Raw genomic sequence first — 17,061 nt, 5'->3', positions numbered from 1 at the left:
CCGAGTGCAAAATCCCTTGCCCATATCCTCCCTTCATGACATGTTTCTGAATCCATTGTCATTTTATGCAACTTTCTGATCAATAACTTAATAGTAATACATCAAAACACCTTTTTAAAAACTTAAGGAATCTAGTAAAAACATAATTCTGGCATTGCTGATTCATCATAATGATTCCACCGCTCCAAGTGAGACATCTAAAATGATGTTTAGAAACACATTCAGAACCTCATTCTTATATGAATCCTCTGGCAGGGATTCCATGTGACCTTGGTGGGATTGGGCCTGGTTGTCACCACAGTCCCAAGACAGCTACAGATATACACACACGGTACTGACCATACAGCGTTCATGCCCCACAGACGATGCAGGGTGTTCAGGTCAACTGTTTCCGTACACTGGAGGAGTTGGTGATGGGCTACCAGCACCCCCATAAAGGCCTGGTCACTCCGCTGCAGTACCCTGTGAGCCGTGTGACCGACCCCGGAGACGAGAGCTCAGGTAAGACCGGCCGTCTGCTTACCTACTTAGTTACATGATTGGTTTGACACTTTCAGCTGGGGTTACTAACATGGGGAGGCTGAGAACAATCAAAGTATACAGTCCACAATAGAGTAATTATGGAAACGCTTCACAACGTTTCTAAAAACCATTACAGACATTAAAATGTCTTACTCTTAGCCTTTCTTCACATTTGCTAATTGCATTTGGCATATTGCAATACATGTGATCCAATGACAAATATTGCTAGGAGAATGAGCACGATATGCAATCAACACAGAAATCAGTCAGTGCCAGTGATGTTAAATCACAGGCCTCAGGTACGTTTTCGCCCATGTTAAGCACACGTTTCCCCTGTGTGCAGACGAAGAGAAGCCTGCTCCTGTGCCAGCCTCCTTCAACACTACAGCCTCTTCCACAGCAGCCCAAGCGAGAACGGCCTCTCACCTCCCCTTCCTCAATAAGTTGCAGGAACTCAACACATCCAGGTTATCATCTACTCTCATAGTATTCTAGTCATTTATAGCCATTAAGGTTAATAGGTGGGTTTGAGATCTTGCTCAAGGATGCTTATAGGTTGAGGACCATAGGTATCAACCAATCGGCTGGAATCTCTGGACTAATGTTTATGTTATTTTATTGACATTGTATTATATTGCCATCTTGGTCAGCATAGTTTTATCCATTATTCATCTTTTAATTACCATACATTATGCTATATCGGAAAGATTTGTGTGGGATCACAGAATGTATTACATTTCAAATATATGCATCTTCTGCTCTGTTGTCAGCATCTCAGGAGACGTGATGGGACTGCTCACTGACTACCTCCACAAGGATCTTCCTCTGGACATTGAGAGTGTGTTTAAAGGGGCTACGTGCTTACGCAACCTGCAACACACACTAGGCACGACCTGCCAAGGCCTCAACAGGTTAGCTACCATCTGCTGCTGGTGCGGCTTGCCATGACTATTTGCAAATGCTTTTTGCAAAAGACCATTTGCCCTGACATATTTGATTGATTCGATGGATTGACGAGAGATTTTCTGCGAAGATACTATTTATTATACTTATGGCTATTTAGTTTGTTCATATTTTAAACATTGAGGGCATGTGATCCACAGTGAAATTGACCTCACGCTCTCGAGTCTAGAGACACTGGCCAAGGTGTTTGACCATCCAACCAGTCCACTCTGCAACAAGTCACAGGTACTGAATTTCCGCAGCTGCAGCCATTACTAGCTCGAGGAACTGCCGATGAGCTGTAAAATGGCCCCCTCTAGTGGTTATATTTGGGAAATGATCCGCATCTTCCTACTTTGAACCCAGGGCCCGGAGATAGAGCTGGACAGTCTGCTGTGTAAGATCTCAGCCTTGGTCAGCCTGCTGTCTTCTCTGGAAAAAAGGGTAAGGTTTCACTTTGAGCAGCCAACAGAGTTTCAATGTTGCTGAGATTGGTTGTCCAGATTATAAATAAGTTTTAGATTTGGCCATACAAATTATGAGCGTTAACTTCAAAATGCCATTAATAAGAATCCCAATTGTGATGATGCTCTGTGCTTGAAGGTTTTGAAAGCACTGCAAGATGCAGTGACCAATCACAATCTAGCAGTCCAACCTGCCCCCCCTCCTCCGGATCCACCGGCTGTGACGGTGAACACCGCCAGGAGCCACGCCAGGCCCCTGCCCATCCACGCCAGGCCCCTGCCCGTCCACGCGTTCCAGGTACCACATGAAACATGAAACATGACGAATCAGGAATGCATTTCATCCTTGACTGTACAATTCAATGGTGACCTGCATTGTAATAAATAAATCACACACTGAAAGACGCCGTTTGTCAAAACTTGAATTTCTATCTAAACACTTAATACATAGGCCTAGCCTACTGTAAATAAATATCTGCAACATGGTGAGCGATTTCATAAGGGTCGCTCACCATGTTGTTAAAAGGGTCTTGGGACAATAACATACTGTGCTCTGATTGAGAATCGAACCCATAACCCTTGCTGTGATCACGCCATGCTAGACCTGAAGAAAATATAAACACGTATGTTTGTCTTGATTAAATAACAATATCTGTAATGACAATACATATTATTATATTACTATTTGTCAATATTTGCATGTCCAGGTCAAGATGGCGCGCTACGGCCGACAGACCGTCTCCGTGGACGTGGACACCGGAGTGCTGCTCTTTGACAAGAAGACAGGGACTTTTGGCGTGGAGACCGTCTCCCACGAGCGGGGTAAGCAGAACAACACTTATGTCCTCTGTTCAACTTTAGTCTTTCCAATAGGCACCTGCTGTATTTCCCTTTGATGATCAAGGCTCAAGTGATCGATTGGTTACGGTGTGATCTGCCATATCAGAACCAGAATCAGATTCATACCCGCAAACAATATGGTTTTGATACAAGGAATTTGCCGTGGTTTAGGATGCTGATATCAAAGTACAACATAGGTACTAACAAGCTATGAACTGTAAATATTAAAGGTGCTTTTTTATGTGATTATGAAAATAAGCAACCAAAATATGTCGTCCCCCCCGCCCCATCTCTGCTCCCTCCCTCGCTACGTTTTGCATTTGAAACACCTGTGAATAAGTGACAAGACGGCTTCCCTCAACCAATCAGGGAAGAGATGCACTGACTGGTAGTATGAGCCGGAATTAGGCAATCCAAATCACATAATTTCCCTCACCAAGAGCAGATGTCTGTCATTTCTAAAGAATGACACTAAAATATTAGCTCTAATAACTTACCTACAATTCAACAACAACAACAACAACAAATACGAAACATAAAGTATATGTAAAAATGAATATGTCTTTAAACACGTTCAGTAATGTGAAGTCATCTCCGGGCTGGCAGTTCTGCAGGTGGTCCAGTTCCACGCCAGCCCTGCTAAGCTGCGCCTGGCGGTAGACAGTCACCACAGCACGCCACGGGAGCTCACCTTCCAGAGCGCCAGGGTGAGAGGTCAAAGGTCATCGCCGCCCCCGCTCGTTCTGTCGTTCGGCTCACGTTTAGAGGGGAGATCTGATCGGGGTCCCACCCTACCCCACACTTCTCTCCTTCCAGAAACGGGAGGCCTTCTGCATGCTGCTCCAGCTGATGAAGACCAGACACGCCCAGCTGGGAGAGCCCGACCTGGTCTCGGTGTTCGTCGGCACCTGGAACATGGGTAGGCAGTGGAGGATCAGTGTAACCATGGTCACTTAGTCTGGCTCTGACACTTATTTGCACACCTTGTTAAACTTAGTTATCCCTTTCTGGCAAATTTGTGTGATCGTTCAAAGAAATAATCAGCCACATTTGCCAGATACACAAAACATACATTATATGAATGCACACATTATAGGAGCAGTAAGTACATTCATATAATATCAATGCTATAAATAGATGTATTTAAAGTTTTATAACACTAAGCTATTGATATGGGGGAAGAATAGTCTAGGGGTGAGGTTGTCTGCCTCCCAGCCAAAGGGTTCCTGGGTTACCTGTAGGTATTCTTCTTCAAGATGCAGAACCCACTGGCTCAGTCATTGCATGTTACTAAAAAGATTGAACTTTGGATAATAGTTCAATGTCTATACTGCAATCATAAATTGTGATAGTTCACCGGCTACTTTGGCCTGACGACCCGCTAGCAGTCCATTCAACCACTCACTCCCACTGTGAAAGAACTGAAATAGGAACCCAAGCTCTTTGTGTCTGCTCCTTGCCTGGGCCAGGAGGGTCTCCGCCGCCTCGGGACCTCAACTCCTGGGTGACCTGCTGTGGTCTGGGTCGCACCCCGGACGAGTCCACCGCCTCGCTGGCCCACGACGTCTACGCCCTCGGCACGCAGGAGAACCCCCAGGGGGAGAGGGAGTGGACGGAGCACATCCGCACCACCCTGCGGGGCTGCACCCACCTGGACTACAAACAGGTAAACACCGTCACCTGGACTACAAACAGGTAAACACCGTCACCTGGACTACAAACAGGTAAACACCGTCACCTGGACCACAAACAGGTAAACACCGTCACCTGGACTACAAACAGGTAAACACCGTCACCTGGACCACAAACAGGTAAACACCGTCACCTGGACCACAAACAGGTAAACACCGTCACCTGGACCACAAACAGGTAAACACCGTCACCTGGACCACAAACAGGTAAACACCACTGGACCTCAAACGGGTGAACACCAAATGAACAATTAGCAAGGAATGACTGATTTACTGGATTACGGTAATTTACAGGACCCTGATATCTTAAAATATATCTAAATATTCTTATTTAAAAGAAATTATAATTGTAAATGTATTTCAAACCTATGTATGTAGATAGATAGAGTACCCTAGATTTGTATGGCATTGCATAGCATATAATTTTCATATTCATGAAAATATTAATCTGTATGTTGAGTGGTATAATATGGCTCCTTAATGCAACGAGGCTCTCTGTCCTGCAGGTGGCAGTGCAGTCCCTCTGGAACATGAGGCTTGTAGTTTTGGTAAAGCCTGAGCACGAGGGCCGCATCAGCCACGTGAACACGGCCAGCGTGAAGACCGGCCTGGGAAACACACTGGGTGAGCTGCCCTTCCTGCATGCCATTTCCATCAGCACCAGTGCACATAATAATTAGGCAAAATAAATACCGGAAAAGTACTGCCCAATGGCTAACAGCCAAAAACATCAGTGGGTGATCAGCCAAGAACAAAAGTGTTTTTGCTTTTTCTGTTTCAGGAAACAAGGGAGCCGTTGGGGTCTCCTTCCATTTCAATGGAACATCTTTCGGCTTTGTCAACTGCCATCTCTCCTCTGGCAGTGAGAAAGTAATAAGGTAAAAAAAAAATACACTTTAGGGGTTTGCCAGTAAAAACAATAACTTATACTTCCCACAGGAAGTTCAGGGCCCCAAATTGCAGACCATGATTGCCCTGAAATACACCCTTGTGGTTGGAAAGACAGACCGAGCATCTTATTATGAATGTATATGAATAATATAGGAGGAACCAGAACTTTGTGGACATTCTCCGGCTGCTCTCGCTGGGAGACAAACATCTCAACGCCTTCGACATCAGCCTGCGCTTCACCCATCTCTTCTGGTGCGGAGACCTCAACTACCGACTGGACCTGGACGTGCAGGTCGGACATGGGTGTTTATTCAGAATTCCGTCATGGAGTCGATCGGTAGTTACGAGTTTGTGAATAGCACAACTGAAACACCATGAAATTGGTCTCAAAAGACATATAACAAGCAAAATATAAACATTGTTTCTCTCTGTACATCTTTTCTCTTTACCAATCAACTTTCTCTGAATTTAAGATGAAACATTCTCCTGGAGAGCTTTTCTCCAGGCGATGAAGTTCAGCTCAGGTTTCTGCTTTTCCTTTCCTAACATCCCTAACATTAGCGTTTACATAAGGGGGAATTCTGATCCACCTGGAAGGACATTTATTTTAATTCTTCTTCTGGCTTGTGGCTCATGCCTAGTTTTATAATGTTGTTTTTGTTATGTCCATTTTAACCAGTTAAACATATTACATTTTAGATTTTAAAGTTGAACATTTAGAATGTTGTCCCGTTTTTGAAAGTGCTGTAACAATGCTCAGGTACAAACAGTATGTAAACCGAGTTGATGCACCCGCTCAACCTATCCTCTGTCTTCCCCTGGTGGTTGATCGATTCTGGGGAGTCAACGTTGGTGGGGTCTCCAGGACATTCTGAAGCACGTATCCAAGAGGGAGTTTGAGGAGCTGATGTGTGCAGACCAGCTTACCAGAGAGAGACAGAAGAACAAGGCTTTCCTCAACTTCAGTGAGTTGCTCTCTCTCTCTCTCTCCTCCTCCACCTGCACCACCACTCTGTGTCCCAGATATTCTGACTACATTGCGTGTTCAAAATAAACATTCATATATCAATGAATCATTTTATATAATTTTGTAACCTTTGTTGCTGCTTCAGACATGTGTGTAGTGTGTAGTTATACATTGGAAGACAAGAACATTTGTGTAATTAAAAGTAAACCTGACTGTCCGATGCATTGCGAATGGGTTATTTTTATTAACTTCCTTCCCTTTCTCCCTACCCTTGCTCTTCCTTCTCTCTCTAATGTTTTGACATGGTTAAGAGGAAGAGAAGATTTGCTTTCCACCCACATACCGTTACGAGAGAGGCTCTAGGGGCTGCTACCTGTGGCAGAAGTACAAGACATCAGGGGTGGGTAGCCAAACCCTGAGAAAAGTAGTTAAAAAAACTGCAGTAAAATCATAAATGTTGACATAATCAACAATTATGTAATAGAACTTCATCATCATTTTCATCATTTTGTTCACAACAGCTGTTAGTGCCATGGAAACCCTAAACAATTGTCTTGTCGGGATTGATGATAAATTACAGGCAAATACACTGCGCTTTTCTAAAAAAAGCTTCCCTTCACCCAAAGAGTCTAAATATACCATTGGCTTAGTGTAAAGGCTATTTCTACGTGGAAGCTAATCCTCTTTATGGGTCTCAGCAAGGCTAGCTAGCGTGACAGCAGCTGCCAACACCACTAAAAATAGTGGTTGAAGTATTATTAGACGATACAAATGTTTAGTTTTCTTCTACTTTATATCTACATGTTTTTTTAAATTATTTTTGTAATATTCGGGAAATATTTATAATGGCTCGTTACTTACTTCATAAATGTTTTTTTCTTTATTTTGTATGTTTTCCTTGCCAACACCCACATACTAAAACAAGTTTATTTTAATTGCTGAACCTGTTTGAACAACCCCACTGTGACTCGGTTGTTCCAGGTGCGAGTCAACGTGCCATCGTGGTGTGACAGGGTTCTGTGGAGGTCCTATCCAGAGGCTCACCTTAACTGCACCTCTTATGGTAAATACCGGAGATAAAAATAAACCAAAGGTGTTCTTGGCAAAAGACAGTTTATGAAGGCGGAACTTATGACATGAATTAATGACAGTTGATTTTTAAACACTCATAAAACTTATGGTATCGTAACACAGATGCTGTTTAATGCTTTGTCATGAAACAATACCTCTGGTCAAAATGGTAAACCGTTGCCTGACCTGTGGTCAATAAAGAGGCCAACTGAGTCACTTCCTGTCATTGAATTCATGTTAGAAAACAAAACCAGGAAATGTAACTCTTACTTCTGCTTATATTGCCCTTTCAGTACAAAATGACCCCTGCCCTTCCTACACATTTTCTTTACCCAAGCTTTTCTACATTGGTCACCAAAACAATGTCTCGAATCCACCAGATGAACAACAGTGATTACTGTATGTATCTGTTCGGCTTTAATGCTAAATAACTGGTTTGGATTAATGTGTTTATGGCAAACAAAAATACAAAAACAAATATGTATTAATTTACCACATGTTGAGGATATATAAAGATTCTGAAAAATGCAAATAAAACTCACTTGACCCTCAGTTGAGGAAAACGTTATTATCTTTATAGGGGCATACAGAGAGAAAACCCATAGTGAGAAACCCTTAGTCCTCAGAGGGCCACTCAGAGGAGCAGTTCTACACGGGAACACATAGGGAGTATCAAGGCCATAAGATGGTAACAACATCATCGTTATCTTTTCTGTGGGAATGAGACAAAGAGAAACTGTGGGAGTGTGGAGGAGCAGGAGAGGGCTACATGCACATGGGCTTTCATGGGGAGATGGAGCCCTCTAGGCTCTTTGTAGGTAGTTATAACAGGACAATGTGTGTGTGTGTGTGTGCACAAATAATATGAGGAATATCCCAGTTCTGCAGCTAGGGATGGGTCAACTGCAGAGATCTCATTTAATAGTGTAGTGCTTGTTGTTATTATTATTATTATTATTAGTATTATTATTATAGAGAGAGAGAGAGAGATGTTTTGTCCTAAATAAGGCTCAAGAGAGTAAATGAACAGTAAGCATATTATGCCCACCAGTGCAATTTTAGGAGTCTGAGTGAAATCAAGAGGCCTCATGATGACTATCATCATGATGCAATGATGTCTTCTGAACCAGGTTGTACTGATGACATCTTTACCAGTGACCATTCGCCTGTGTTCGGCACATTCCAAGTCGGGGTGGCCGGTTTAAAAACAGGTGAGGTCATTGGTTAAGCTCAGATGAAAATTCAGCCTTCACAAAAATACAAAAGTGATACAATCAGACATGTGGTTTATGTGAGTGGTTCTGGCCTGTTTATTTACAGCTGACCAAAACTCAAGCAGCGAGAGGGTCTGGATAGAGCTTGAGAGGCTGGAGGCCATCTTGAAGACTGCGAGCAAGTCCAAGTTCTTTGTGGAGTTTCACTCCGCTTGTCTGGAAGGTATGGCGTGTGAAGCCCCGAATCCTTCCATCAAACCACTAGTCATTATTATGGTTATAAGCCGCCTTAACCTTTTCCTGCTTGTTTGTGTGTGCTTCCTGCAGAGACACGTCGCTCTAGTGAGAATGACTCACAGAGCTGTGATGTGCCCGGTTTCCTCAAGCTCGGCTGGTCAGCCAAGCAACTGCCAAAAGTAAGTTCCAGGCATGTTATGGGCAGTGAAGTGGGGGGCGAAAGAAAAGGGATGATATTCATCTTAGGGCCTATACATCTGAATCTGAGCCGATACAAGGGGATTTTGCAGACTTCAGGGGAGCCGAAACCTTTTTTGGCAGACCTTGTCTTGACACACCTGTGTGCTTTCTTTTAGCCTGGGGCCTATCAAATATTTGATATATATATTTTTGGAGTGTTCACATGTAGTATATACTAAAACAATTATTCACCTCAGGCTCTGTGAGGAAGCCTGAGGTGGGGATATTCCCGACCATTCACTTCGCCTTTGGCGAATAATTGTTAAATATAGTATCCTCCCCCTCAGTCTTTAAACATACTAATGATCAAATGGTAGACATGCATCTATATTATTTTGTTTTTCTTTTATAACGTTTTTTATGTCCATTTCGACCAACCCACCTGGTCCTCTGCTCAGACCCACTTGTGGGACGGACCCTACAGTTTGTAAACCAACGTAGAGCCACTTGCTGCTGCAACTTGTCATAAAGTAAACCGATGTCTATCTAGTAAACCTGTACTCTTTGTGTTTACAGCTGCTCCCTGTTGCCTCCGATGTGGACTGTCTGCAAGATCAGCACCTGCTTTTGTCCGTCAAATCATGTGATGGCTTTGAGTCATATGGTTGGTCATTGTCTTATCGCTATTTCTAAAAGCTTATCAATAGCAATGTGGTTGCCCTTATCTATCTTAGCGATAACTGATCACTTATCATAGCTTTTTGAATATGCAGTATTTCAAAGTAATCTATGTTTCTATGTTATTAGAACAGGGCCCACTTTGAAGATGCTGAATTTACAGGTTTAAGGGATATTTGAAGGCAGAATGTTCAGTTTTGGATACCAAGATCAGACCTCCATCAGTTCAGTTACTTCATGCTGTGAGCATGACGTAACTAGCATAGGTTAGCTCAGACATAACCCTGCTCACTGCAGCTGTGGTGACTTCTATTGTCTCATTGGCTAGATAATGATAAAGATAACGCTTGTATTTCAAGGCCTATTGTTTTTTTAACTTGTTAGTCTGACAAGATTTTCAGGTCAATAAATGACAATAAATGTTAATTCACTTTCCATCTCCAAATGAGGTCAGAAAATGGTGCTTGAGTCTATACCCCTCTGATGAAAACCCTTGCAGAATGAGTGATGTTAGGAGCTGGAGGTTGACGGCAACATTACCGGGAAAAATCAAGCAGCACACATTTTGCTTCACATTTTTCCTCACCCAGCAGGGGATGTTCAGCCAGAGAGGGGGGCGGAGCTACTGCAACAGACATGCTCTTCAGCCCACTTGTGTGTGAAGTGGCGTAGTGTTTTTTTGCCTGCTTTGCCAGTGAACCAGACGGTAAACAAACCGTCAGCTGACCGATGTCACACAGGCAACACTGTTTGGGCCTCTGGGAAGTGAGGTCAAAAACCACAACCGCAGTTACCGCTTATCGCCATAGAGAAGCTTAAAGTGACCTATAAAGTAACCCCACAAACGCATACAGTAGGATATTAAAGCAATGATTTATGTGACACTTCTGAATGGTGACATAATGGCTTGACCCTTTGTCCGACCTGCGGTTGACATCGTAGTGCAGTTCCTTTCTTGAACACTGGACACTAGACTTCTAGAGGAAGTCTAGCCTATGGAAGTCTGAGGCAGCGACGCAGGCTTTTTGGTTCCGGCTTAGGGTATGTCTTTGATGCGCCAAGCTGTGGATCACAGCAATAAACCCCCAGGGATTGATAGTTTCATCATCATTCTTTTGTAATTGATGCCTGCTCAAAGTATTTAACTATACGATACGATACGACACTACTTTATTTGTCAGTAGGGCACTGAAATTAATTTTGCATCCCTGGGAAGGCCCCTCAAAACATTTAGGACATACAGGTAAACAAGTACAAATGACGCATGACATGACAGCACATAGATACACAAGCAGCACAGATGACAGATTAGGCAAGCACAGGTGTTGACAGGAAAGACACAAGTACAGACACATATACTCACTATATAGTCAACTAGACTAGGGTTAATTCGATAATGGCTTCTGAGGCCTGTAATGAACATGCTTCATTCAGGTTAAACCGGTCAAAGTTGAGTGAGCAGCCTCACACAAGAACACATTCACTCGAGAGTTCAGGTTTAAGTTTAAAGATATCTTAACCTGGTAATTGAAATGGGCCTCAGGACTGAACCAAGGAGGAAAGAGGAAACATTAGGATATTATTAGTGGAAAACATGATACAACATAAGTTGAAAACATGATGTCTTGTTGAAACCTGTGTATTCTAGGAGAATGCTGTGTGGCTCTGCGGTCACCGAGCGGCCTGCTGGAACAATTTGAGACCTTTCTGAGCCATCGGGGCGAGGAGATGGGCAACATCAGGGGCCATGTCAAAGTTCACGTGCCTGCAGAGTGCAGACGAGCAGCCAGGTCAAAGATCTACGGTTGGTCCACGAGAGCCACCGGTCCAGAGCTCTCCCTGTGCCATCACTTTCTGCTAAACTTCCACTTCAAACTGACTTTTTTCTCGTGAAACACTCAGTGCTTCCTCTATTTGTCTCCTGAATTAACCTCCATCTTGGCCTTATTTTGTGTCTAGCTGCTGTCCCTGGATCGCTTCTGCTTTTTGGCCGCTTCTGCTTGCGGTCCTCTGACCAGATGCATCCTGAGCCTACACTGACACTGGGGGATAGGGGTAGTGTGTTTAACCCCCTTCCCCGCTTGGTCAGAACCTCTCCGTACACTACCGTACTGAACCTCCTCAGTCTGCTTTGGCAGTTATAAACACAAACACACTGACGTTTTCTTCCTGATGTTGAACTATATGATTGGAATAAAATCCTCTTTGGCTTTTATTGTTCTTCAGAGTGTTTCTGCTTTGAGAAGGACGACAAGGGTCCAGGAAGGGGTCCCCCAGTGGCTCTGCCGTCCATCCGGGCCCTCGTCCACAAGTGAGAACCTGTTGACTGATCTGTGCTGAACGCAAACACTTCCTAACACATACAGACACACATACATCACAGAGACGTATACACTTTGAGTACTTAAAGCGGATGTGTACACTTAAAGATATTCTGCTGTATACCATTACCAAATGTGCCAGGATTTACATTTTAAATCATAGTGAAACTACCTTTTTTTTTTAACCTTTTTTTGTTTCCTTAATGTATTTATTTAAAGGAACTTTTTTTTTGTGTATGGTTTCTCTTTTGTCTCTGGCAAGTCCTTCCCATCCAAAGCCAAGCAGCTACACCAACCCCGCCTACTTCATCTTTGAGGGCATATCCGTGGCCCCCAGGGCGGAGGACCCCCCGTCCAAACCCAGAGCCCCCCAGGTGGTCTGGTCAGGGGACGAGGCGCTGCAGCTTCCCAAACTCACCGCCGCCGGGAACGCCCCAGACGGGAAGTCCGCTCGCAGGTCCAACTTCACAGAGATCGAGATCCCAAACGCGCCGTCGCCCTACTCCCAAATCAATGACCTCCACCTGCACCATCACACTAACTCCTCCAACTCCTACCAGCTGTTCCCCTCCAAATCCCCACCTCCTCTACCCCCGGCACAGAGTCAAAGCATCGCACACGCCCACGAGCATCTCCCACAGGCCAAAACCAAGGGCCCGGGGGCGGCGCCGACGGTGGCTCACACCCCCGTACCGGGGAAGAACCTGGCCAGCATGTATGTCAACCACCCGCCCATCCCCAGGGAGAGCCCCCGGAGGGATCCTCCCATGCCTCCCCCAGAGGGGGCCGGTCCTCTCCAGGGCCTGAAGCCCCCGTCTCTGTTCCCCTACGCCTCTACCCGCTTACCACTAGCCTGCAAGGCCTCCGCTCCCTGGAAGGTGGAGCAGCAGCATCGGCAGCATCATCAGCAACATGTAGCGAGACCTGCGGGGGACCACTCCCTGACCGCCCTGCAGATCGCCAAGTCCCTCAGCGAGATGGACTTCTTCCCCCCGGACATGGGCAGCCAGTATGTAGCACAGCAGAGGTCGGGACAGAGGAATGGCCCCGGCACGCCGGCGGAGAGGGGCTACTGCTGGGAGAATGAGGTTTGGACATGGGTTCCTTCACCCAGGTGGCCATATGAACATAGGCCGGGAATGATCTGGACGTAGCGTCTGTGACATCTCTTATTGGTTTACACACAACCTTTATGAAGCAGTACATTTTGTGTTAGGAGTGCTGCCCTGGCTTGAGGTTTTTGCAACCAGCAGTTGAAAGCGATAGGTATTAGGCCCACTGAGGGCGGAAATTTCTGCCTTTAAGTGGTCTATGGCCCAAAGTTGCTATATTAAATCCTTTATAACTTTTTTATGAAACAAAACTGTTGACCGGGACCTTAATATGGAGATGACATCCTTACTGAACAAAGGAAAATAATTGATTGAGAATGGTGGTGGGTCTTTTGGCATCATCCTATAGGCCATTAGAGGAACTCCATGACAAACAGGTGTCATGGTTGCAGCTTGGTTTAGAAACAAGATGGCTGTGAGGTGAATAATGTCCATTTGGACTTTGAGGTGACCGCTCACTTCCTTCCTTATTTTGCAGGTGTCGGTTCTGCGCGGTGCGCCGGAGACAGTGCGGGAGCTTCTCGGGATGCTGGGCCTTCAGAAATACACACTGGGACTCAGTCTGCACGGCTGGGACGACCTGGATTACTTCAGGTGAAATGAGCCAAGATAGTAGCATTCCTGAGAAACATCCGGTCTGTGGTGGAGGGGTGAAGGTTGTGATCAAATGAGGGGCCATAGAGTCGGGCAGGGAAGTGTCTATTAGCCTAATGGCACATTTCCACCGGCGGGTATGCTTTGGACCCAGCAAGCCCAAGTAGTGAGGGTGCGGTATAGCCCAGCTCAGTTACGGCTCGCTTTTCCACCGCCGACAATACCCTTATGGTAGGGCGGGATTTAAGACGGATGGCGATAGCCGCGGCAGCTACGTAAGCATCGTGACCTCAAAGCAGCCCTACACAGTGTAGCCGGCTATTAAATCCAAGGAAGAAGAAGAACGCGACACAATAAAAGAGCATCAATGTAGCACGTCCAAGAAGGACGTCAAACCTTTGCGCGACATTTTCTTCAATAAACTAAGCTTTCGCCGTTGTAAAGAATTACCTCGTGGGTACTGTGTTTGTTTATTATCCCCGTGTCGCAGGGATACTGTCGACCAATCAACGGACGGCCTGTGTAGCTTGAACCACCCCAACGGAGGAGTACTGCGAGACGAGTACGGCTCAATACGGCTCAGTCCGGACCACGCCCACTTTTGGCGGTGGAACGCGACCCGTGCCGGTCCTTTGCAGACTGAACTGACCCGCTCCGGTAGAAATGCGCCATAAGAGAACATCCTGATCTCGCAAGGTCGGACAATGTGTCTCCCTGCAGATCAGTCTGCAGAGTCTGATCTTTCATCCGAAACTGAATGGATTTCAGTTTTATCCGAAACTGAATGGAATTACGCTGTGAAAAGATCAACAGATTTGGATGAAGCCTTCTCTCATACTAGAAGACTTTATTGCTTTACTTTCGGCCGGATTCGGCAAGAGTGAAGACATCACCAGGGTCACCTAGTTTACTGAATTTAAGCTGATTGACTTTTAATGAAAGATAGGCTGTGCACATATGTGGAAATCAATTGCTTCTCAGTAAAGGCCAGAGCGATTATTATGAACCGCAAACTTGAATATCCTGATGGTCTCACGAGGCTAAGCTTTTGTATCAATGAACCACAACCTTGGCATCTGAACTAAAGTGTAGGTGGGTGTGTTTTTAAACTGATCTTAACAAAGCGTAACCACTCTGTTTACACGCTACTACTTATGCCCACGATTTCAGACAGCGACAGACGAGCTGGTTTTTTTTTTATTTTTGTGTGAATGTGTGGATGTGAAACTGCTTCGACCCAACAGGTGCAAAGTTCTGGCCTCCTACACTTACCAACATAATTATTTTCCCCACATATTTAGATGTTGTTCTGCACTCAGAGTTCAGAATGACCCACCTTCCTGAAACACAGCCACAATCTCTGGACAGAGTTATACCTGCCCGCCCCAGTGCACAGCCTGCGCAGTGGCGCGTAAAATCAGAATCAGAACTTGTGGATTTGTTCGTTTGTGGGCACAATTTGCGAAGACGACCTAGCAAGGGCCGTTTGAATGTGCTTGTTTTGGAAGAAAACTAAAACACTGCTATGGGTGTTACGTAGTTTAAGCACATAAGCTGCTCCCACATAGCCACAGGGAAGCAGGATCGAACATATAAGCTGCAATAACTACTCCAGCCACAGATGGCAGCACCTTTAGACAGGTGAGGAAGCCGAAGCCAATACGTCACATAGGCCACGCCTACTTCACATAGGCCACGCCTACTTGATACAAACGGGGAGCGGGAGTAAGATGAGGTCAGAGACATATGGCAGCCCCGTTGAGAGCTCCGGGGGAAGCCCCCCGGGGCTGGAAGATAGTTCTGCGGTATTTCTCTCCACGCGTGTTAAATACAATTCCCTCCTTTTGCTTCATAGTTACCATACCGAAATACTTAACACTTAATACATAACAAATAAAGTGAGTTAAAAGCGATCCTGATTGAACTACTTTCTTCAAGGACACGGCAATGGGAGATGAAAAAAACTTTGAATATAATTGATGTTGACGATTACTTACATGGTGTCGTAAGAAACCGGCCAAGGTCTAAGGTGCTGAGATCTGTCTGCACACTTCCTTTTGCATGGGGTTTATATATCATAATGTAAGAATGCAAACAGAAGTAAGTTTAGGAAGCGACTAAAGCAATAGAAGGGCTGTCTATATCAAGTCTACATGATGATCTGATTGCAAACACGCCAGCAGGCCTTCATATTTCCCTGGTTTAGCAGCTCAGATATCTGACCTATTTGTGTAATGCAATGATATCTAGCCGTGGATAAGCTCTCAAATTAAATATGCAACCTTTGCAATGTTGCCTACCTCCAAATAAAATGAGTTATTGGGTATCATAGCTTGTGTGAATTCCTCCTGTATGTCTCCACACATGATAGTCAAAGAGGAGGATAAAAAATGTAAACATAGCTTGGTGTTTTGACATACATAAGTCCCAACTACTACACATAGTTTTCCTGCTGCTATGGTATGCAGAACCGTTCCTTAATGATGCATAGGAACACCATTCTATTCCCGGAAACATCTGTTAATCATCAGCAAACCCAGCAATGTACTGCACATGTGCAGGGAGTCTGTTTACCCTGCCTTGCTGTAGCTTAATGTATTATAGAAATGTGATACTGTACGTAATACCAAGAAATAGTTCTAAAACTTTCATACCATATATGTGAATGAATAAACTTGACGAGAGGAAATAAACCCAGTCTTCCTTGCTTGATACTTGATTTTGCTCGTGTTGGAAACTGGTCTTTTTTTTTTATTCTCCATAGTGGAATCACAGAGGAGGACTTGCGCGCAGCCGGGGTCTTGAACCCATCTCATCGCCGCAGGATCCTGGAAAACCTGCCCAGGATCCTGGAGAACCTTCCCAGCATCTGGAACTAAACCCTTTTCAGAATCACAAAAGACTAAAGACAGCGAGGTTCAGAGGTCCTCGTTAAAAACCTCTACAATCACTCTGCAAATACTGTAACCGGGCCTTGTCTGCACACGTGCACAAACACGATGTTCAGGGTCCGTACAGTCGAACATTACATTCCCATCGCTCTGTCAAGCTGTCCACCTTCATGAGAGATGTTTATTCAAATCGTGGTGTCAAGATGTGTCTCGTTTAATACTGTGACATGTTCAAATATTGATAATGGATTTGAGGCCACGCAGGTTTTGTTAAATGACTTTGTAAAAAGAGCACTGCCTCACTTTGAATGCATTCATTCATGGCTGATGTTAAACATTGGTACGGACCGCCTCCTGGATGTTCTTTCCGTTGTACTCTCATTGCTTGTGTAAGAGGGAGTTAATTACAGTCACGGTGTCTAGAAACCACATGGGAGTATACCTGT

At 44.8% G+C, this 17,061-nt stretch overlaps 1 protein-coding gene across 3 annotated transcripts in view; it reads left to right on the top strand.

Moving 5' to 3' along the window:
• Window positions 1-17,061, top strand: part of inppl1b (inositol polyphosphate phosphatase-like 1b) — a 22,017-nt gene extending 4,956 nt beyond the window's left edge. For 2 of the 3 annotated variants that reach the window (XM_079745146.1, XM_079745147.1), the window contains 25 exons: window positions 363-501; window positions 866-989; window positions 1,293-1,433; window positions 1,626-1,710; window positions 1,831-1,908; window positions 2,068-2,226; window positions 2,636-2,750; window positions 3,375-3,475; window positions 3,585-3,687; window positions 4,238-4,434; window positions 4,966-5,083; window positions 5,241-5,337; window positions 5,504-5,642; window positions 6,216-6,315; window positions 6,629-6,717; window positions 7,299-7,380; window positions 8,519-8,599; window positions 8,709-8,825; window positions 8,930-9,018; window positions 9,596-9,683; window positions 11,346-11,501; window positions 11,924-12,008; window positions 12,281-13,106; window positions 13,609-13,724; window positions 16,489-17,061. In XM_079745146.1, coding sequence (XP_079601272.1) covers window positions 363-501; window positions 866-989; window positions 1,293-1,433; window positions 1,626-1,710; window positions 1,831-1,908; window positions 2,068-2,226; window positions 2,636-2,750; window positions 3,375-3,475; window positions 3,585-3,687; window positions 4,238-4,434; window positions 4,966-5,083; window positions 5,241-5,337; window positions 5,504-5,642; window positions 6,216-6,315; window positions 6,629-6,717; window positions 7,299-7,380; window positions 8,519-8,599; window positions 8,709-8,825; window positions 8,930-9,018; window positions 9,596-9,683; window positions 11,346-11,501; window positions 11,924-12,008; window positions 12,281-13,106; window positions 13,609-13,724; window positions 16,489-16,603 — 3,540 coding nt within the window. In that variant the 3' untranslated portion in view covers window positions 16,604-17,061. Of the gene's footprint in view, window positions 1-362; window positions 502-865; window positions 990-1,292; window positions 1,434-1,625; window positions 1,711-1,830; window positions 1,909-2,067; window positions 2,227-2,635; window positions 2,751-3,374; window positions 3,476-3,584; window positions 3,688-4,237; window positions 4,435-4,965; window positions 5,084-5,240; window positions 5,338-5,503; window positions 5,643-6,215; window positions 6,316-6,628; window positions 6,718-7,298; window positions 7,381-8,518; window positions 8,600-8,708; window positions 8,826-8,929; window positions 9,019-9,595; window positions 9,684-11,345; window positions 11,502-11,923; window positions 12,009-12,280; window positions 13,107-13,608; window positions 13,725-16,488 lie in introns of those variants that run through there. The other variant, XM_079745148.1, reaches the window with a different exon arrangement.

The sequence above is a fragment of the Pollachius pollachius genome (genome assembly GCF_949987615.1).
Source record: "Pollachius pollachius genome assembly, chromosome: 10".
Lineage (NCBI taxonomy): Eukaryota > Metazoa > Chordata > Actinopteri > Gadiformes > Gadidae > Pollachius > Pollachius pollachius.
This window is presented reverse-complemented; position numbering and strand designations above follow the sequence as displayed.